The sequence below is a fragment of the Fusarium musae genome, chromosome 11 (genome assembly GCF_019915245.1).
Source record: "Fusarium musae strain F31 chromosome 11, whole genome shotgun sequence".
NCBI classification, from domain to species: Eukaryota; Fungi; Ascomycota; class Sordariomycetes; order Hypocreales; family Nectriaceae; genus Fusarium; species Fusarium musae.
Window position 1 is genome coordinate 1,980,802 of NC_058397.1, and position 21,781 is coordinate 2,002,582.

Below are 21,781 nucleotides of genomic sequence, written 5' to 3' on the forward strand. Positions count from 1 at the left end.
ACCAGGCTTTTCTGGTCTATCTGTTGGTATGTAGACTCTGTACTTGACGCTTGACTCTTCGCGTTCTTTGTTTCGCTTGACACTGGTCAGCTCGCCCAAGTTCGCGCGGCTAACCAGATCTAGACACAGATTGGCATCCGCATGATGCGACAGCTATCACAAGGGGTTGCGGTTCATGGACAGGCGGGGGCTTGCGGGGCTGAACGCGCTACTGATAAACTATTAAACGCCTTAGACACTTGACAGCAGCTGAAATACCAAACAGACTTGAGCCATCTACAAAGCACAATTGACTCCCCAGCATGCTTGACTGCAGCTCGTACATCATCACTTTTCTTTGCCGCCCCGAAAATGACACTGGAAACGGATTTCCCACAAAACCCGACCCAGCCATCACTGCGCTATGCGGTCTCGACCCAGATGCCCCTTGCACTACCCTGGACCAATGCTTATATACAGGTCGGGAAATGCTTGCTTGAGTCACAAGGCTCGCAATTCCGCTTCGGCGAGGAGGAGATGGCCTTTGGAATGGACTCCCTCCTTGCAACGCCTCTCATTTATACAGAGACACGTACGGGAGTCGTCAACCAAGCCACGGTCAGTGGTTCCAGCAATTCTCACCGCGACTTGTCAGCAGACATTGCTGGGTCTATCGGTGGGTCAGTGATGGGCGGGTCAGCCAGGGGTCAGTATAGCAAGAACTCAAACCAGGATGAAAGTGTAAGATGCATCCCCTAGACTATGGTCCTAGATCAGGAATAGCAGCTCAGCTTTCTTTTAGCACAACAAAGCAAGTGTCCACACTAGCTTCCGCTGCGGGAAAGTCACCCTAGCCCATTTTCCTAGCCTCTCCGAAGACGCCACTCGCATCCTCCGAACCTCTGATGATCCATGCGCCGCCTTTCGCGACAAATTCGGAGACTATTTCGTTGGTGGCTACATTCTCGGCGGCACCAACTCAACCGTTATGTGGGGTACCGGAGCGTCACAAGGCGAGTCAGAGCGCCTCGATATCTCATTTGAAGTGCATTTATTATTTCTCAGCTACGAAGACAGCATCAAAAAGAACGACGACAATTACTCGTCAGCGGGGGCGGCAAATCTGGCCGCTTTCGATTCGCTGGACGCATACCAGGCAAAGGTCGAAGCCAGCAATTACGGCAGCTACAGAACAGCAGTAGAGACCTCAATTGCCAATAGGCAGCGTGGAGCAGAACTGCAAGGGCGTGTTTTGGCTAAGCTGAAAAGCCTGGATCTAGGCCCCAGCGGATCACAGCTGCCTTGGGAAAAATGTGACGAACTTTGCAGGTCTGGTCTGGTTTTGGAACTGTTGATGCTCCCTTGGGCTGGACTCCGAGACTATAGAGACGCCATCTGTGCACCAAGAGAATGACCCGGAGCTGAGTGAGGGTTAGATAGTAAAGTGGCTTCTCCCCTACAGCTGAAAACTAGATTGACATGGCAGCTGAAGCCTAAACCAATTCTGATAGTGACTCGTGGTAAACTCAATACAGTATTGGCAGATCATACGAGTGAGAGTTATTTCAGCTATCCTTATCGCAGAAACTATACCACATTTGTAACCAGGCGCAAGTATTGGAATGCCTCTGGGTTTGTCACAATGACAGGCATTCAGTCCATAGCAGGCAGCTTAAACCTTTACCTGTCTAACAAAAGCCTTATCAAACTGCCAAATATGTTCGTGTAGCCTGCTAGATCACTTCTCAACTCTATCCCCCAATCTCAATGCTCGCACTTTCTCAGCGTATCTCAGATCTTGGAGAACTGTACTTGTAATCAATTACGAAATGGCAACCCTTCTAGCCCCCTTTAACACAGCCATGCAGCTGGGAACTGGTTTATACTTCCGCCCCAGCCTCCTGATGACATATCGCTAATACAGAAACTTCAAAGGCTTCAATTCGTTTACTCAACAAATCTGTGTCAATGGGGCTGTTACATCCTCCAAAGATGGTAGCGTTCCAGACAAGAAAGAACCAGATCCAGAGAAACCTGTTGCCCAGGATGTTGTCTACAAGACCTCAATCGTTGATAAGGTCACAGATGTGACCAACGAGATGAATGTAAGTTGTATGAAGCTCTCGCTTTACTGTAGACCTAATCATATACATATCACAGGTCAACGCTGCCTTTTCAATCAAATATGACGCATTTGATGCCAAGGGCAAAGTTGGATTTTTAAATACCTCCAAGGTTAAGGAGGCAGATGCAACATTCATGATCTCTGTCAAGGTCGTGAACCAAGTCATCTACGACCATTCCCTGATCAATTTCCAACCGATCGAAGGCATCAGTGCTGAGAACTTTACTGAGGTCTACGGTGACTGCTTTGTGTCCGGTATGTCCCCTATTACTCACGACTGCCATATGTTGGCTTGCGGAGTGATATTGACAATTAGGTGTACAGGCTATCAAGAGGGCGGCACATTCACTGCTGTTATTTCCGTCAAGGCCAGGACTGAAGACAAATCTCGTGAAATCAAGGCAAAGTATGCATCCAACTCGATCTTCTCATCCAAGTTGTTGTACGGTTGATGCTAAATTTGAGTCTCGCAGGGCCGCAGCTAAATTCACAAAGACCAAGGAGGCAACAGAGGCTGAAGGGGAGAAAGACGCCACAAACGGAGGTGCCTTGGCTATCGATTTCAGGAAAGACGACATGAGCTTCCTAGATGAGAATGAGACTACTATCTCCGTCAGTTACACTGGTGGTGGCCAGGGTCTCAAGGAGCGTGAGTTTTGGGTAGAGCCTTGCAGCCACAATTGACAGCTGACAATCTGTGTTTAGCTGGCGAGGACTGGACATTCGAGACCATGCGTAAAGCCGCTCTGCAATTTCCTCACCTTGTCGCCAAGACTCCCATGCGCACCCATGCGATTTTGACCAAGTATACTGCTCTGCGCAGTTACCATGCCCACTTCGGTGGGCTTAAGATGCCCGCTTTCGAGATGGCTGGTGTGTATTCTACTATCCTCCAGGAAGCATACCTTGACTACAAGACCATTGCCAAAAACCTCCAAGTCTTGGCATATGATGTGTCTGCAGGACAGAGCCGACTTATCTCTGCTTACGAGAATAGGAAGAAGATTGAAGAAGCAGCCAAACCTGCTACACCCGCTGATGCGAATGGCACAGTTGTCGCCACTCCGGTTTCCAGCACCAGTAACGATTGTTCAGATGCTGAGCCTACGTCCAGCAATGATACGTCTGCCCAAAAGGTTGAGGAGCAAAAGCAGCAGCCAGGAGATCGCCCGTACATCTGGAAGCCTTTCAATGTTAACAAAGACTTTCCTCCGACTCTTCAAGGTCTGGAAAACGCACGCAGTATGGTTCGTATGATCCTGATACGCATCGTTCAAGAGATCAACATCTTGACCAAGTTCCCTGAGGCTGCAATGGATGAAGACAGAATCCAGCCCCATATCAGTCCCTTTCTCTTCAAAGAATTCCTCCCCGTAAGTACCGTTCAACTTTCACTTATGTCTGTCTGATGATAGACACTTTACTAATGCGCATCTGTGGTTAGGTCGGAGAACCTATTAAGAAGGAGTTAGAGGATGAGAGTGATCTGGATCAAGTGAACCGCCAAGTTAACATGATCAGGAAGGCGGGCGGACGAATGTAGGCTGTAACTAATAGGATTTTGCGTCTTGCCTCTTAGTCTCATTTGATAATTAATGCATTTCTTGCGAATTCTACATGTCGTCATACTCATGATAATGCTGACTCGCCCCATCATCGCCTTCGCATATTCCAGATTGATTGATTTAATTACTTTGTGAACACGATAATGGGAAGAAGGCCTTTGAGTCGGCGTGAATCATCTGGCTTTCGAGAAAGCTACCGACAATGATGCATGATTTATTTGATGCTGTTTTTGACAGGTCACAAACAGTAAGTGAAACCTGGTTATACGCAGAGCTAACAATGGACCATTCCAGATCCTACAACGAGTCCTATAATGAGAACAAGGGGCATCATGTGTACCTACTGCTTCATGCAGGAATTCAGGTCGGACTAAGTCACGCTCATGCGATAACACTTGAGAAGAGTGCCCCAGAGGGCGTGCACAGTTTTTGGCCGCCACTTTGTAGCTGAAAGCTGAGATCTAACCTCTTTCGTATGTGATTCAGGTCTCCAAGAAACGCTTCATGCAGTCAGGCTGTTACAAGACAATAAAGTAGAAACTATCGAATTCGTTCATTCCAAGGCATTCTAGTTTCCAGGCAGCGCGTGACGTATAGTTGATGATGTAGGTCGGCACATGAACTGATTCTTCAGGGTCAGAGAGCCCCCCCCCGACTCTGAATTTTTGAACTTCATTGCTCTTCAGTTTCTCCACTCTACAACGTCCGAAATCAAAATTTGGAAATACTCACATCCCATAATTGCTCTTGCTAATATTTCAATCGCACACCGGAAACTTGTATAAGATGGCAATCAATGAACATCGTGATCCCAGCGGCGCAAATGACGCGTTAGTCTCTGAACTGGGACCAAATGATCACAGCAGCAACATTGCTGCGGCTAGAGTCGCGAAAATTGCGGCGGAAAAGGCCAAGAGAGACGCTGCAGATAAGGCAGCTGCTGACGCCAAAGCCAAAGCTGCAAAGGATGCCGACGATCTGGCCGCATGTCGAGCCGAGATCATTACACTGAAAGCTCAACTTCAAGAAGCGCAACAACTTGCCACTACGAGCAAAGCCCAGAGCACAGAAGCGAAGTCAACTACCGACGTCCTTCAACGTGATCTGACAGCCAAGTCAAGTGAGCTAGCTGCCGCCAGATCCGAGATCGACAATCTCAAGACCAATTCGTCCAGCTTGAGCAACCGGGTATCGCAATTATCATCATCAAACGAGCAATTGCAGTCACAGTTAGATCAGCAGAAGAGCAACTCATCAAGCCTCAGCAACAGGGTGTCGGAATTGTCATCATCAAATGCCCAGCTGCAGTCGCAATTGGATCGATGCAAACTTGAGCGAGATGCCAACTGGAATGAACTCCAGCAGTGCAAGTCGGAGCTGGACAACGGGGATGTTACAGTTCGCCAGATTACATATGGTGGTAGAGACTTGACAAATGACGGAAACATCGCTTGGAAAGTCAAAGAGCGCGTTCGTAACGGATGGGGAATTCCATTTACGAATGACTTCTTTGGTTGCGATCCTCAGCCAGGAAGTAGGAAGTATGGAGTAGTGCGATTTTGCAGGTCTCGCAAGGTTGAGGGATGGGAATCTGAAGAGAAAGCAAGTGTCCCTTAGAGCCTAATCGTTAAGATTCAGAAACAATGCAGATAAAATCTATTTAGATTCTGTAGTTACGCTTTTCCTTTCCATTGGGCATTTGCCCTTGAGATCCAATGACAAGTCAATTGTGATATCCCCCCCGACGATTTATATATGCCATTTCAGATAGCTAGACTTTCCAACTTGTACCACGCTACCTTACGGTAGATATAGAGAGTATGATCAACCCATGGCCTAATCTTTACCTCTGCCAATGCGAGGAACCAAGCTTTCAGATAACTAGGGCTTCTCTTGGCCAGCTCAAGTCATATCCTATCCTCCTTCCGAAGCGGCTGAGGGTCGACCCAGTACGGACTGCCTGCAGGTCAGGTCGTATCTATTCAGCCTCCAAGTCGGGAAATGTTCACGGTTCCAGTTCCCCAGCCTAGGCCTGCTAAGTGAGCTTGGTTGGGTCACCCGCAAGATCGCTTCAGCCAGCCCCCATCAGCCTCTGCATATCGTTATGGACTTACTCTGAGTTCGGGTCAAACAAAGGGCCAAGTAATCTGCTAGTCCAGCTACCTATACAGTATGCAAGGTTTTGGAAAAGACAGTAGGTGACTGCAATACAGCAAATCGTCACACGGAGTTAGCCCGTAAAAAAGCTTCTTCGAGTCAAAGTCACGCAATATTGCTATTCCATCTCTTTTCACCCAAACATGGCTACCAACTTTTAGAAAAGGAAAGCCCTCGAGTTTTTCAGAGTGATCCTTAAAACCAACCAGCAAATTGAAGTGCAACAGGTCGATCAAATTAGTACAGCTGAAAGACCCTTTGTAAATCTCAAGGAATTGGCTTGAAAAACTGGACTCTATAAAGTCGTGTACCGATTTCACCTTTTCAAACAGGGGTCCTCCGATGCCGAAGTCAGAAGTGTTCTTTTGCGAAGGGATAGGCGATGGGCCTGGGAAAAAAGAGCCCTGTTCTCGCATTTCCAAGATGAGTGGCAAGCCGAACCAATCTATAAGTCGCCTGACATCCCAGATATGGAGAATGTCCAACTTCTTGTAGAGGTTGGGCTTCGTTCCGAGGATACCAAGAAGCCACATGAGAGGACTTTTGATCGACTCAATTCTGATCCCATCACAGGTCCGTGGCTTCGAAGAATCACCACACTTCCTCCAACAGATCGCGAGACAGAGATCAAGACTGAGTACAACACAAAGTTTGAGCCAAAATTGATCGACCTGTACAATAAGTATAACCAAATCTTGCAACAGGGCCCATGGTCCACTTCGGTCATGGGCTGTGCCGACGGGGACTACGCGCGCGATTTTCAGCATTTGGTGTTCCAGTCTGTGATCCCGAAAGTGAGCTCATAAACATTCTTACATGGACTTGCACTAATATCGTTTAGTATTGAAGATATTTATAAGTTGGTTGAAATATGTGCGAGATATATTCGATGTTCACTATCTCCCACCCTCTTTGTTAGCATTTCACTCTCTTATTATTGGCTTCTTTCAGTAACCCATCACGTCTAGTTGCTTAAGCTTTGGAGAACGAGAAGAAGGGGAGCAATTGCGGGCGTTATTAAAGCTAGTGAACGAGTATAAACATTGCAATGGATTACAAGTAGTTGACACTATAAGAAGCAGCCCCTCGAGAGAGCTATTACAAAGATGAAAGCCCACTTGAAAGAAGGGAAAGCCTAACTGCTAGTACACTAACACAAAGAGCTAACTTTTATACCGAATAGAAATTGTGTATAAATCTTAAACCATTAGAGGCTACTGTTAGCGCAATAGTCTAAGCTTTAGCATACCAATCTGACAGCAATTCATAATCATGCTGTGATCTGGGGCTTGCTGAATCTCCAAGGCTTGATCTTCCTCTCAAAGAGCTCATCAACCTCAGCTGCAGATCGACTAATGTATGTTAGTACACAATGTCATGTAGAGTGTGTCATTTTCTGTTACTAACCCCGATGTATCAGGAAGTAGAAGCCATGTGCCGATAAGGAAGGGAAATCCGACGCCAGCGTAGAACCATCCAGTCTTGAAGCCCCAGTTCCACTTGTTGGCGTTGACCATGTACGGAGTGAGCACGTTCATGATGACTCCAGCAACGCAAGTGCAGGCAGCACCAAAACCAGCCGTATAAGGTCGAAGACGTAGGGAAGAAATCTCGGCGATGAAGCCCCAACCAGCAGCGCCGTTGGAGATCATTCCAACATCTAAAGACTGTTAGTAACATGGCAAGATCATCAGATAGAGGGGGAAACTTACTCCAGAGGCATACAAACAAGACAAAGATGTTTGAAGTCGCCGTTGTTCTGGGGACGAGACCAAGAATTCCGATGACTACACAGGATGTCCACGAAAGCGTCGTAGCGTAGCATGAAATGCGGCGTCGTCCAATCTTGTCAGCCACCAAGACAACGATCAATAGCGTGGTAATGTTGATAGAAGACGTGATGCATTTGATCGTAAAAGGATCCGCTAGGCCGGCCTGTTGGAAGAAATAGGTTCCGAATGTCGCAAAAAGAGTGAGGCCGATGAATTGCTGTGTCAAGTTGGGCCATAGAGAGATGACAGTTCGAAAACCGTCGATTCCGCGGAAGATGGCATACCAATGTTCCTTCTTCTGCACAGCTGCGACCTCCCTCTCGTGCTCAAAGGTCTGCACAATGATCTGATACTGATGCTCTTCATCATAGTCGACGACGCCGCGGTTGAGCCTGAGTAGCTGCTTCTTGGCGCGATCTGCGTTACCGCGACTGACGCACCAGGCGGGTGACTCTGGGAGAAAGACATAGATGATGCACATGATACCGATCTGAGCCCATTGAGTATAAATGGGTGTGAGCCAGATGTTTGGGTTCTTTCGGTTCAGTAGCTGTAGAGCGATATAGGCGAAGAAAGATCCGATAGTCCACCAAAGACTGTAGCACATAAGAAGGCCTCCGCGGATGCGGGTAGGTGCGCACTCTGAGATATAGACTGGCAGAGTCGATTGAAGACTGCCAACTCCGACACCCGCGAGGAGTTTAGCTGCGAGCCAAACTGGCCAAGTCCTGGCTAGAGTCTCGCACAGAACACTGCTGACAAGGATAGTCCAATAGGTCCACATTGCTGTCTTGCGGCCATATCTATCAGACAGGAAGGGAATCGTCAACATGCCGATGATCTGACCAACGGACATGATAGAACTCCATCCAGCTAGGATAGGAGCAGTGAGGTATTCGTCTCCGTCGGCATTGGTCGCAGTCGCAAATTGATGGACGAAGCCTTTGTTGGCGATGATACTGCCGTTGATACTGGCTCGGATTAGCACGACATGAACCTGTAGTTAATAGAGATAGAGACACCTACCCGATCTGATAGCCGTCGGTAGCAGCGCTAAACGCAGCTGCGAAGCAATACGCCGTAGCAACTTTGAAGACTTTGACGGTTTGCCACAAGCTTAGGGACTCATAGCCCGAGGAAAGCTGGCCTGCTTGGACTTTGACGTCGGAGGCTTTGAAGGCTTGTTCGACGTGGAATTCGCCGACTTCATCATCGAGCTTGGAGGTATCAACTTCTTGGTTGGACTTGATGGAAGACATCTTGGCTGTTGATGAATTGAGAGGATGGCGAGTGATGTTGCTCAACAAGGTGTCGGGTGCATGCCTTTAAGTATTTTGCTGTGATCCGACAGATTGGATCTAATGTTTTTCCCCATGGGGTTGTCGTAAGGGTTTTGCACAAGATGTCGGGGAGGAATACCGGGGGCGGAGGTCAGTGCCACAGTCTGGAGTCTGTTCCTTGAGTCTCGTGGCAGCTGAGAGGACGATGTGGGGTACAGGTAGCCAGGCTCTGTAGGATCACGGCCATGAAAGATACTGCATCTCTGGTTAAGATATTAACCGCTTATGCCAATCGACGTGTGAGGCGCGTGATGTGAACTACTGGCGATGCAAAGGCTCGAATGCACGCTTCATGGTTGCAATATTTTTCCAGCTGGATCTTACCGCGAAACTTGTGCAGAAATATTGAAGCTTTTGCTCAGTGGCGGCTCTAGAACTCTGATGTTGTCAAATATGGGAGTAACTTCGGGGAGACTCCGCGAAGCCAAAACTCTCATTGGGCTATGTTGATTGGCTGACGAGGTTCCGAGATATCGGGGAGCCTCCCCGACCTCTAATCGGATGCGGATAAGTGATAGGGTCATAACTCAGTCTCTTGAACCATGTCGTTGGAATTGTTTATCAATCTCGGTTTATCTGGGAGCGAGAATCGCTATTCTCGGCTTTTCAATCATCAGTTGTTCTGGATAGTTATCCTCCCGCTTGCTACCGTGTATACCATCTTCTCCAGACAACATGCTCCAGGATACAAGCAGTTCCGTGCCGCCAGGAACCATGCCTCAAACTTTTGAACGCATCGCGAATGACTTGCTCCCCAAGCTTCATCGATGCATCCGACTTCCCCAAAGGATTATCAGATTCGAGAAAGCCAGCCCGTCATTCTTCGGTGTCGAGGCTCGTACTGTTGACAATGACATCAGCGATCTATCCTCGCTGTCTTGGGGAAAGGGATCCGAGTTTATTCTCGATTTCGGCATGCATATGGTCGGATTTCTCTCATTTCACTTGAACTACGTTGGGCAAAACATGGATGCTCCATGCCGGCTTCGTCTCACCTTTGGCGAGTCGCCGCTCGATGTGACGATGGATATGAACGATGTGAATACCTGGATCAGCACAGCTTGGCTTCCCGACGAGATCTTCAATATCGACCTATGTCCGCAGACCATAACCCTCCCACGCCGGCACTCCTTCCGATACCTACGTGTTCAAGTCATCGATACCTCCCCCAAGTTCAAGGTGTCGTTCTCGAATGTCCAATGCAAATCGGTCAGCGCCGTCAGCCAAGACCATCAAATCGAAGCGGTTAAGTTCCCAGATAGTCTTCTGCAGGAAATCGACCACATTTGCATCTCCACGCTGCGCGACTGTATGCAGACTGTATTCGAAGATGGCCCACGACGAGATAGAAGGCTGTGGATTGGAGACCTCCGCCTACAAGCGCTAGCAAACTACAGCACGTTTCGGGACTTCAATCTTGTCAAGAGATGTCTTTTCCAATTCCCAGCAGTCCGAAATGCGGATGGCTCGCTGCCAGCCTGCATTTTCGAGAAGCCCAAGTTGATGGCTTCAACAGACTATATCGCCGACTATGACGCTCTATTTGCGGCCATTGTGTATGACTATGTCGAAGCTTCTGGGGACACGGAAACTGGGCATCTTCTTTGGGAGACTGTTCTCGACTGCCCAAAGCGACTGCTGCGCAACCTCAATACTACCTCCTACGTTTTCGAGGCCGAACGCAGCAAGCAGTTTATTTTCCTGGACTGGGCAAAGGGTCTTGATAAGAATGCGGGAGCCCATGGCGTGTTACTTTATTGTCTGAAAACTACGAATAAGCTCGCTGTACGACTGAATAAGGAGCCTCCGTTCGACGAACTGATCCTTAAGATGACAGATGCTGCAAACACATTCCTGAAAGATGGTGTCTTTGTGTCTGGAGAATCTCAGCAAATCAGCTACGCCTCCGCTGCATGGCTAGTTCTTTGCGAAGCCTTCCCTCCAGAAATCGCCCGCAAAGCTCTCCTCGCCACACTTGCACATCCAGATGCTGTAAAGCCACTAACCCCATATTTGTGGCACCATGTTTGTGACGCTCTTGCGCTGCTCGGATGCTATGATGAGTGCGTTGATCTTATCAAGTCTTATTGGGGAGGTATGGTGGAGGCAGGAGCTGACACCTTTTGGGAATGTTATGATGCCGAGGATTGCATGGCGAGTCCGTATGGGGATGTACGGAATAATAGCTGGTGCCATGCTTGGAGCTGTACGCCGACGTATCTGCTCAGGACAACGCTTCGGGAGAAGGTCAAAGCGAGAGGCGTGGGGAAGATCACGATGGATGAGCTAGACCATCGGTGGATCAAGAGGTCTTCTGATGACTTGGTCGTATAATAGATCATAAGCTAAGAATTAAGAGTATTTGTGATACGAAGTGTCCACCATCCATGACGCATACTGACTGGCCAATGAAAACATTGCCTGTGTGTGTTTATTGGTGTTCTTTAGATTTGTGCGCTAGTGTCGAAACTTCTATTCATTCACTCCTTCTCCTCCGTCACTGACACAAAAGGGACTTGGAAATACGATGCTTGCGTACCTAAGATCTTCGGAAACGTGACCGGTGTGCTCCAGTTAATGCAATCTGCTAAGGAATGATGGGAATCAGTGGTGGATCTATATAATGCTTGATAGTTATAGGCAATAAATGATAGAGAATCTTTGGAGTAAAGGACTGGGTCAAGCATCTCCACAGACTCTTAACCTAAGACATCTAGGGTAGGACTTTTACCGGTGAGAATTGGATGAATGACATCTACACTGAAAATCCCCGCGCTAGGCCACTCTTGACTAGTATGCCCCGGATTTTTTACTTCATTCATAAACCCTGCACGCGACGTTCGGGGACAACCCGAGCTCTCTCAATCAGCTCGACGCCCTCTCTTTATTTTCGCATAATGCAGCCTCAAGCCCAGACCCAAGATCAAACATCTTTGGGCCAGCAAGAGGCAAAAGCGCACCTCCAATGCTTCTCAGTACAGTATTGGCCGCAGTAGCACTAGCAGCATAAGTCGGGAAAGCATCTACCAAATAAGTGCTCACAGAAGTAAACACAGTGATCATCCCAAAGCCAATCATGAATGTACCAATGACAGGTACAAACCAAAAGACTCCATACTCTGTCGTCCATCCATATACCAACAGGCCGATCGGAATTATCGCACTGCACGGTATCATGAGGGGCAGACGGTACTCGGGTTTGAGTTCGCCGCCTCGGGCCATTCTTCTCAGAATTGGATCTGAGACGATGCCAAAGAGTACGAGTCCAACAATCTGACCGCATCCGAAGCCAAGATAGATAAGACCGACGTTGGTGATTATACCGTATTTTGTTTTGAAGGTTTCGGAGACTGTCGTGAATAGAAGATATAGAGTTCCATAGGCGATCGCGGTCAGAAATGAGAGACCGAAGATAATCGGTGACAAGAAAAGCCTCTTCAATGGGCGGGCCAGGCCCCTCCTGATGAGCTGTCCGTGCGGTGTAGTGGGTGAAACGTCTTCATTGTTGCGCCCCGTTCGTATTGCCTCTTGTTTCTTTTTCTCGAGCGTTGGAGCATGAGTCTCTTTTTGTACGAAGGCGCAGACACCAAGCGCAGCACCAGTCTGTAACAACATATCAACACAACCAGGGTACAAAGCCACCAGGGGCATGATTCCCTACCATTATGATAAGCAGCCAAAAGTTCCATCTCCATCCCAGACCTCGCGAGACATATGCACCAACAGCAGGCCCAAGACTCGGGCCCAGCAAAACAGGCATATTCCAAATAGCCATAGCCCGACCACGCTCCTGCTGAGAAAAACAGTCTGAAGCACTCGCAGGTCCAATGGTCAACGGACATGCTCCCGCCAAGCTGGTTAGGAGACGGAATACTATGAGCATAGGCATGTTGATCGACAGAGCGCATGCTATGTTTGTGAGTAGGAAAGTGACCGTGCAGATGCGGTATATGGGGAGACGGCCGTATATCTCGCTGAGCGGGGCGAGGAAGAGAGGCCCAAAGGCGTAGCCTAGGAGGTAGATTGATACCATGAATGAACCTATGTTGGAATTTGTTTCGTGCATTTCGTCCATGATAGGTTGGATTGCTGGTGCAATCATGGATGATGCAAAGGGGCTGTTGTGATGGGGATTTGTTAGCGAAATGGAAGAGAATGGGCATTTTGAGGACAGCATGTACGTTAGGAGTGTCAGAATAGATACTATCATGATATTAGTCCATTTTTTGGACTTTGACCAATTCAACGGCATATCAGGATCATGTAGACCGTCCGAATCCAGATGATGACTGAGAGTTTGAGGCGAGGCCTCAGGTTTGTGCTTTTCTGCCATGGCTGATGTTGGAGGGAGGGTATCCTGTGAACTTGATTGGATGTTACTGGCCATGTCTGGACCGCGATGTCGATGGTCAGGGCATAGGCAATGTCAGTCGATGGATGACAGTCATATATAAGCACACACTGATATCAGTCGATGCCTGAGTATCCCAGATATAAGGGATTTCAAGAGCCTAAGAACGCGAGGCCATTTACTTTAGATGCGTCCATGGGATGGCCATCGGAATGATGAGGTTTGAAACCGTCGGCGGAGCTCCCCGATACAAAACCCACTTAGACACTTAGACACTCTTCCACCGCCTGTCAGCAGGTTGCATACGCTAACAAGGTTTATCCCAGAACCGAGGCTCAATGCCGTTAGCCTTCCGGAGTGCCCCCCTAGTGGCTCGTTCGTGCAATCTTACCCCATAGATTAAGTCGCTCGCTTTGACCCTCGCGGGTGTCTCACAGTGTTCTGAAAATAAGACTGTTATGCTTCCAAGGACAAAATGAAGCACGTCTGATAAAAAAATCAATTACAATGTGGTTTTATTTCAACTTGTTCTTTGATTAATCTTTCGAGTCGACAGGGAAACCATCACTTAACGCATCACTCAGTTCCCCAACTGTTGGATTTGAACACTGTTTTCAACAATTTAATTCCGGTCTGAGACGCATGATCAAAGAATAAATGACTCTATATGCTAAAAGCTTGGCCAATGTTGTAACGGCTTGTATGAGTTCTGTCTCATACTATTTAATATACTCTTCAAAGCCCAGTCCATCTAGTGGTTGCCTCCACATGCAACTCCCCCGTAAGCAAAATCTTGCTACTACTCGATCCTACCAGTACTCTATACACACCCCTCTCGCTCACCCAACAGTGTAGTTCCTCATCCCAGAATGACGTAGTGAATCTATCAAGAGGAATTTCTACCCTCTTGACCTCAGCAGGCTGCAGATATGTTTTATTGAAACCCTTCAACTCCTTCTTAGGTCTTTGGATTGAGGATGTAGTCTCGTCGGCAGCGATGTAAAGCTGAGATACCTCTGCACCGGCCACGGAACCAGAGTTGGTGATCTCGAAGCTCACGTGTGAGGATGTGACGTGCAGTTTGTCGTAGGTAAAGGTGGTATAAGACAGACCGTGGCTGTGGATATTAGTTAGTTTGTCCTGCAGAGTCTTGTCGTGTTTACTCACCCAAAAGGATATAGGACCTCTCGGTCAACCTTTTCGTAGTACCGATACCCAACATAAATATCTTCACCATAGATTACACGGCCTCTTTCACTACCAAAGTTCAGAAACGTGGGCGTATCTTGTATGCGACGTGGGAACGAAAGCGGGAGTTTTCCACTTGGGCAGGTTTCGCCGAACAAAACATCAGCAATGCCATTTCCAGTCTCGTTTCCAGCTAGCCAAGCATGTACGTGAGTCTTGGCCTGTTCAGACCAGAGCATGTTGAAAGGAGTACCGCTCTGCGTCACAACAATGGCGTCTGGAACCGCTGCCAGAACGGCCGACGCAAGGCGAGGGAGCGATCCAGGAAGATCCATATGAGGCCTGTCAAAGCCCTCGGATTCTTGATCCCTCGTCATTCCGACGCACAGAATGGTCACATCTGACTGTAGTGCTGCGGAGACAGCCTTCTGGATCCCGATTTCAGGGTCAATTGCACTCGCTAGACCAACTCTCCCTGCACCACCACCAAAGTTGACCACGCCTGGCTTTACGAGCCTGGAAGATGGCGCACTCGCGTACTCAATGGTGATGCGGTATTTCTGGCCCTGAACAAGACGCATCTCAGCCTTCTCCTCAACGGTCCCCTTTCCGAAGAAGAATGTCCCGCTGCGCTGGACGATACTATTATCGATCAAGAGCTGACCGTCAATATAAAGTCGCGCAGAGCCATAAACTGCGAGCCCAAACTCAAAAGGTCCTGACTCTTGAGCAACGACATCGCCTTCTACAGTTGCGTAGAAGAGCTTATCTAGTTTCGGATGAGAGTAGCCCATTAGTAGCCAAGAGGAATCAGGCAGATGGCTCTCGTCGATGATCTCACGGTCGGACACACTTGGACCCTGACGGTAGAAACGCATTCGCATACCCGGTGCACCCTCCGGTGTGGTGATCATATCACCCTGCAGAAGGGGATTCCACCCATTCGCTGACGCTCCGACCTCGTACCGCGCCTCCACATCAGGCGGTAGTTGGGCTACGATCCCCTCGTAGGGAGAAACAGTGTAGTAAGGCTGAAGATGAGCAGAGCCGCCTCCACAGAACGAAGTCGTCTTCATGTTTGGTCCGATTAAAGCAATGCTTTTGAAACATCGTTTAAGGGGAAGTTGGTGAGCTTCGTTCTTTAGTAAGACAACGCTGTCACCGGCGAGCTTTCGATTTAGCTGCCTGTCTTCAGGGAAATCGCGACCTCCTTCCTCTTCCGCGACAGGAACCTTTGTGCATCTTTGGACGAACTCGAGGACGTTTCGGGCTCTAGTGTCTATCGTTGATCGGGATACCTTTCGAGTTGACACGGCAAGGTCGAGTAGCTGGCCGCGTTGCCTCGTTGGTCCCGGCATCTCGAGATCTAGTCCTGCATTGACGGCTTCGGTAGTGGAATAGGTTCCGAACCTAGAGCAAGAGGGAAATGCTAGTATCAGCTAAAGTTCTGGAGGAGGCGGGCTTGCTGCGTACCAATCGCTCATGATCAGGCCCTTCCACTGCCACTCCTCGCGGAGCAATGAGTCAAGGAAATCCCGGTTTTCTGAAACATGTTTGCCATTGACTTTGTTATAACAAGCCATGACAACGCCAGGTGCCGCATCACTGAGCGCAATCTGGAAAGGAAGCATATGAATCTCCCTCAACGCACGCTCACTGGCAACAACGTTGACACCAACTCTCTCATGTTCCTGATCGTTCGCAAGCCAGTGCTTGATAACTGACACAACGCCTGTGGACTGTACGCCATTGATGTAAGCAGCAGCTAGCTTGCCTGTTGCATAAGGGTCCTCTGCCATTGACTCGAAGCCACGGCCACCGAGGGGAGAGCGCTGTATGCACACTGTAGGACCGAGCCAGCAATGGGCGCCTTTTGCTATACACTCGTCACCTATGAGTGTGCCGGCTTTGTATAGGAGGTCCTGGTCCCATGTGGCTGCTAAACCTGTACCGCAGGGCAAGCAGGCTGCTGGTACGCCGTCGACGAATTTTGTTCCTCGTACGCCATTCGGTCCGTCGCTAACACGCACCGATGGAACGTTGAACGCTGGGAGGGGGTTCGTGTGCCAAAAGTCTCGGCCTGAAGAAAGTACAAGCCAAGTTAGCAAGTCAAGTTGTCTGAGGCCGGGGAGGAGAATGTTAGTCTGTTTGTTACCCACCAGAGAGTAGAGATATTTTGTCAGATACAGATGCGTTTTGAATGACATGTTCAACATCAAAACCGTTGGGCACATCATCATGGGTCGTTCGTTTCAAAACCATGGTTGTATAAAGATGTGCGTGTTGAGAAGATAGAATGACTCAAGGATGAGCAACGCCCAAAACGGGCTAAGGCCGTTAACTACCCAACTTATATATCTTGTGAAGGATAAACATTAATGGAGTAAGGCGCAAGACCTCGGGGATGCCCCTGATGGAGTCGAGTCAGTGGGGAAGTATCGGGGAGTCTCCCCGATCAGCCAAGAGTCATATGGTAAAGATGATTAGCCGAGAAACGACCCTCGCACTACCCCTTCTGGTAACTGTTTCAAGTTAGAGCAACCCCCATTCGGCTCATCAAGATACTGTTGTACCGAGGCTGCACCCCGCGCGACCGCGCCCCTCCAAGTCTCAGGCAGCGTCACACTCTGAACAAGACGAAAAGCTTCATCCTCTTCTGCCAGGCGCTGCGCTTTATCAACAGCTGCCAAGATCAGCGCAGCGCTTGTTGCCACTCGAATACCGTACCAAGTCCCCTGGTGTCGATGCCCCACGACCTGATCGAGTTTCAAGATGCAGAGCCGTACACACTGCGATGCGTACGAGCTGATTATGCCGTGTAGCGAAGCATCCATCTCATCTGCCAACTGGTCCACGCAGAGTCGTACGAAAGGACGCGAGACTAACTCGCAGAGGGATATGTACCTGTGCCGCAGAATAAAGACCATGGAGTCGGCAACAGCATCCGCCGTGTAGCCTTGAGGAGTGTCGAAGTGGAACATTGGCGGGAGTGATGAGTGCCAGTCTGATATCTGCGACTGCATCATCTCGGCCTGTGAAATCATGCGGCGCACATGCCTCTCACTAGGAACCTCAGGCGCTTCCGAGTTCATCTGCGCAAGGCGATTGATAACATGTCGCGCAGCGATTTCGCTGAGGTAGTAGTACCAACTTCGCTCCCTATCACTGGCATCAGGATGAGAGCCGAAGTCCGGAGGTTGGGGAAACGCGAGGGGCACATAGGCATTGCCGAGGATCGGTGGAGTCGGTAGCGGGAGTTATAGCCTCAGCTCGCATTCAGACTTCCAGATTGTAAAGCACAGAGCCTGCATAAGGCTGAACTCGTTGGAGAATTCGTCGTGACTCGAGAGTTCCCCGTGTGTCGAGCCAAGGGTATGCCAGGCCGCACCCGCCAGATTGAAGTGCTTCCAGGCTTCGAAGGGCTCTAGGCGATGCATGTACCATATTCCCGCGAGGCATAGGCATTGAACAGCCCGCACAGTGTTCTGAGCTGATGCATAGCCAAGACGCTTCACAGCCACGCTCCAGAACTGCATCGATAGTTCTATCTCGGCCTTCTTTTCAGGCGTTACCTCAGGACTAGTGAAAATTTCTGTATGCGAGTCCGTTATGGCAGCATTAGCACATACCAAAGCCACGAGGCATGCGCCCGTCGACCAGTCGAACCCGTGCTCAGCAACATGTATCATCATATGATGTAGCTCGTCAAGATCTATAATGGGATTCTTAGTGTGCAGAGCTTTAGTGTACTTAGTCTCTAGCCACGCGAGCTAAGGATAGCTTGTGTCTGGAACAGGGTAATTGCCTATACCTGGAAGTGTGTTCTGGGCGAATAGCCTGTAGGATCTCGGCTCCACTGATCGAGCTGCTTAGGTTAGTAAGACCAGGACAAGAGAGGCTGGCAGTTGAACAAGCCGTACCCTGGATCCTCATCTGCTGGGTAGACGCAGACCAAACGGCGCTTGAGGCAAAAGCCACATGTTGGCCTCCGATTGTCGCATCTGGTTTTTCGAGCGCGGCACTTCTGACATGCTGTGACGCCCCGGGATTGGGATCTGGGGAAGGGTGCGTGAGCTATTCCGGATGAGGAGCCGTCTGCCATCGATTGCGAGACGGGAGTATTGATGGCGGAGATGGGTAAGTTGTGTTGATTGCGAGTGTAGGGTCGGGGAGGGCCGATGGTGATGATTTATCATTTTGATGCCAGGACTGGAAAGTCATCGGAGAGGGGCCCCGATAGCAGCATTACAGCACGCACAGCACAGTCGCAGGCTAAGTTAGTCTTTAGCGACTTGGTATACTGGCAAAGAGTCAGAGTTCACATGAGCATCCAGATCGATATATCCAGTATGAGATGTCCAAGATTATCCTATCTTATGTTTAGCTAACCTGAAACTAATAAACTGAAAGTTTTTGATGGGTAAAGGACATTATGAAGCTATATTGGGGGCACAAAACATAGTAATCCAAGATCAATTCATGCATTTAACGACTAAGCTAGTTCTCGGCTAAGCACTATGGGAAAGACAGAGCGCGGCGCAACGCCTCGAGCTGCAGGTATTCATTGTATCGTCACGGCATTAGTAAATATGCTGTATAGGCATGGAAGAAACTCACTTGGAAAATGCCTCCCTCTGTGCATATAGTTGTACTTCTTCGTAGGTGAGCAACCGTTGGCATTTTGGAGACGGACAACGGATGTCGTCGCAGGCGCTCTTGTCTAGCCGCTCCACCTGGGATCCAATATGCTTTTGTAAGCAAGACGTGCAGAAGTCGATTGAATGTTTGCACCTTGCACGCAGTATCTTGGGGAATCGTGAGATCTTCCATACCCAATCACCATCGAATTCAGTACAGACTTCGATCCATTCATCGACAGCATCATAGGAGACGTTATAGATAGATTCCGCACAGATGATGCAGGCAATGGGAGTCTTCTCAACCCGGAGCAATTGTGTGAAGATAGGGACCTGTAATGTTTTCCGACCGTCGTCGATGTTATATAGTTCAACATGGCTGAAGTCTTCTTTCAACATCGATCCAGCCCTTCGAGTTGGGCGTCGATATCTCGGGTCAAAGGGCGAATGCATTAAGCCATTTCTCATCATCTTGAAATGCAGGCGTGCTGCCACGTGTCTAGCTTCTGATGTGAGTCGGGGTTCGATAAAATAAAGGGTTTGCATTAGCTGCAGAATCGTGTCGTAACTGTCCAGGATTAGTTGTTTTGTTGTTTCCAGGCTATTGACTGTAGCTTACATTCTGATCACCGAGAATTCGGCCTTTTCATTCTCTAGGTACTGCAATACCTGCAACAAAGAGCTGCGATCGTTTATGTGAACTCCTGCAGGGGAGCAGCCACAAGGACATGGCAAGTATACCTCCAAGTCTTGAGCTTTCCACCAAGTCTCTCTCAATCGTGCTAAAGACGAGAAAATTGATTTGAGAAAGCAGGCTGAACAGACAGGATTTTGGCATCCCAACCTGAGGTCCCTCTCGATGAATTCGTTAAGAGGCCTAGGCTTCGAGAAGCCAGCAGCTTGCTTGAACCTGACTTTCTGGCACACACAGCAGGTGACGAGTATGACCAACTGCAGAGCTTCACTACCAAGCCATTTTTCGAATGTGGTGTAAATATAGAGAGCTTCATCAGCATTCATCGGCCTATCGAGGGTCCCTTTGAGCTCCTTAGCCATTTGAAGTGGGATAGGCATGGAAGGATGAGAGTCTTGGGCAGTCGAAAGCGGCGGGTTCAGTAGTTTGTTTACTATGACGGATCTGGGCGTGGTCATTGATGTCTTTGGCTGCTTCAACTGCAAAATCTGACTCTGAAGCTCCTCGACAGCATACGCCATTGCCTTCGAGTCATGAAGAGCGTTCTGCAAGTCGTGATTTGAAGTCAAGACCCTTGATCGTAGAGAGACTGATTCGTTCATCCTATCGTAATACCTCGAAATCAGTAGCTTATTCTGGCTAAGTAGATTACTGACGGTCTCGTGAAGACTTTCAATTTGTCTTTCTTGGCTGCAGAAAATGGCAGCCAAATCGCGATCGGAGAGTTCATCGAGAACTTGATTGTCGAAACCCGGGTTTTTTGCATTGGATTGGTTCTTCAACATTTTTTGTATTCGGAGCGGACTTTTCTCTGGTATTTTGAGGAATTGTATGGGTTCTTCCTCTGGAGGATGTTGTTGATCCATGAAGGGCTCGGGGCGAATGTGTCGTACTTTGGTCCTTTTCTTCACAATGGAAACTTTGAACTTTGGGATTAGAAGATTATTCCAAGTAGTAAACTAGATATGTTGTTTTCAGTCGAGACTTGTGGCCCAGCGCTTATTGTACTACACTAAAAGTAATAGATATACATAACTGGGCTTGAAGTTAGGGATGGATAAAGGTGGAAACCGGAAGGCATGCTCTTCGGTCGGAAGATCAACAACAAGGAAGATCAAATACCATCATTCAAATGCCATTATGAAATACCGGGGTTTTGGTGACTCTGTTACGTCATGTCTTAGAATTGGTGCGCTAGAAGCCAAGTAGTAACAAGGGTCCGTCTAGCTAATGACTACAAGTGGGATGACACAGATGTGCTCAGAACGGCACAAACTGCTCGTGATTGGTCCCTCTTTACTGTGTCTTTTATCGGCATAAAAATGCATTCTTTGCTATGGCTAAAGACACGGAATACTGCCAATAGTGCCATAGTAATGTATTATTTACATGCTGACTCTTTAGACTAATAGATGTCCCTTCTAACGACATGGGCTGTTCTTCTGAAAATAAATGACGAGGTTTATGTTAGGAATGAGGTTTCCGTGTTTCTTAGAACTACGCTAGACTTAAAAAGATCTCTTAAGTTCCTCTCTCTAGGCCCACACCGAAGAGCGTGGTTGGCTTGTTAATAGCACAATTGCTCTGTTACATGATGCGAGGGCGTCAGTAGCATACGGCGGCACTGACAAGCTCCAACCGGCCTTTATTATCTTCAGGACTGGTTGCCTCAACTTGATTGTTAAATTGCTTTTTAATAGATAAAGCAACATCTCTTTTTATTTCGACCCTGAGAGACTTGACACAGCTCGTTCAGTGCCAGGATATCGGAAAATGCAAAATTACTGATCGGACCTCGGTTCCGGCTATTGACTACCTATAACCTCAACATCCTTTACTTCCTTTATCACCGCACCCTTCTCCTCTCCGTTTACTCGATCCTGCAACTAGCCAAATTCTTGGCCAATCGCTCTGGCCTTGTTGCCCCAGAAGTAGGGATAATTCCATCGTCCTGGGACAGAAGCCAAGCCAGC

The 21,781-nt window shown here is 48.6% G+C and overlaps 6 protein-coding genes across 6 annotated transcripts; 4 read left to right on the forward strand and 2 right to left on the reverse strand.

The window, feature by feature from the left end:
• Positions 1-351: 351 nt before the first annotated feature.
• On the forward strand, positions 352-1,393 carry J7337_013781 (uncharacterized protein; the record flags this gene model as incomplete). Its single annotated transcript, XM_044831257.1, has 2 exons — positions 352-720; positions 782-1,393. The coding sequence occupies 2 exons, from the start codon at positions 352-354 to the stop codon at positions 1,391-1,393; spliced, it is 981 nt and encodes a 326-aa protein (XP_044674532.1).
• A 415-nt stretch (positions 1,394-1,808) lies between these two features.
• Positions 1,809-3,647, forward strand: J7337_013782 (uncharacterized protein; the record flags this gene model as incomplete). Its single annotated transcript, XM_044831258.1, has 7 exons — positions 1,809-1,857; positions 1,915-2,084; positions 2,140-2,359; positions 2,429-2,510; positions 2,578-2,753; positions 2,810-3,477; positions 3,549-3,647. 7 exons carry the CDS (start codon positions 1,809-1,811, stop codon positions 3,645-3,647), a joined length of 1,464 nt encoding a protein of 487 aa, XP_044674533.1.
• An 808-nt stretch (positions 3,648-4,455) lies between these two features.
• On the forward strand, positions 4,456-5,286 carry J7337_013783 (uncharacterized protein; the record flags this gene model as incomplete). The annotated part of the gene is made up of 1 exon (XM_044831259.1): positions 4,456-5,286. One exon carries the CDS (start codon positions 4,456-4,458, stop codon positions 5,284-5,286), a length of 831 nt encoding a protein of 276 aa, XP_044674534.1.
• Positions 5,287-7,096: 1,810 nt separating this feature from the next.
• J7337_013784 (uncharacterized protein) lies at positions 7,097-8,857 on the reverse strand (the record flags this gene model as incomplete). Its single annotated transcript, XM_044831260.1, has 4 exons — positions 7,097-7,178; positions 7,234-7,486; positions 7,539-8,569; positions 8,625-8,857. 4 exons carry the CDS (start codon positions 8,855-8,857, stop codon positions 7,097-7,099), a joined length of 1,599 nt encoding a protein of 532 aa, XP_044674535.1.
• A 756-nt stretch (positions 8,858-9,613) lies between these two features.
• Positions 9,614-11,272, forward strand: J7337_013785 (uncharacterized protein; the record flags this gene model as incomplete). Its single annotated transcript, XM_044831261.1, has 1 exon — positions 9,614-11,272. The coding sequence occupies one exon, from the start codon at positions 9,614-9,616 to the stop codon at positions 11,270-11,272; it is 1,659 nt and encodes a 552-aa protein (XP_044674536.1).
• Positions 11,273-14,024: 2,752 nt separating this feature from the next.
• Positions 14,025-18,166, reverse strand: J7337_013786 (uncharacterized protein; the record flags this gene model as incomplete). The annotated part of the gene is made up of 5 exons (XM_044831262.1): positions 14,025-14,406; positions 14,457-15,887; positions 15,951-16,557; positions 17,020-17,636; positions 17,778-18,166. 5 exons carry the CDS (start codon positions 18,164-18,166, stop codon positions 14,025-14,027), a joined length of 3,426 nt encoding a protein of 1,141 aa, XP_044674537.1.
• Positions 18,167-21,781: the final 3,615 nt, after the last annotated feature.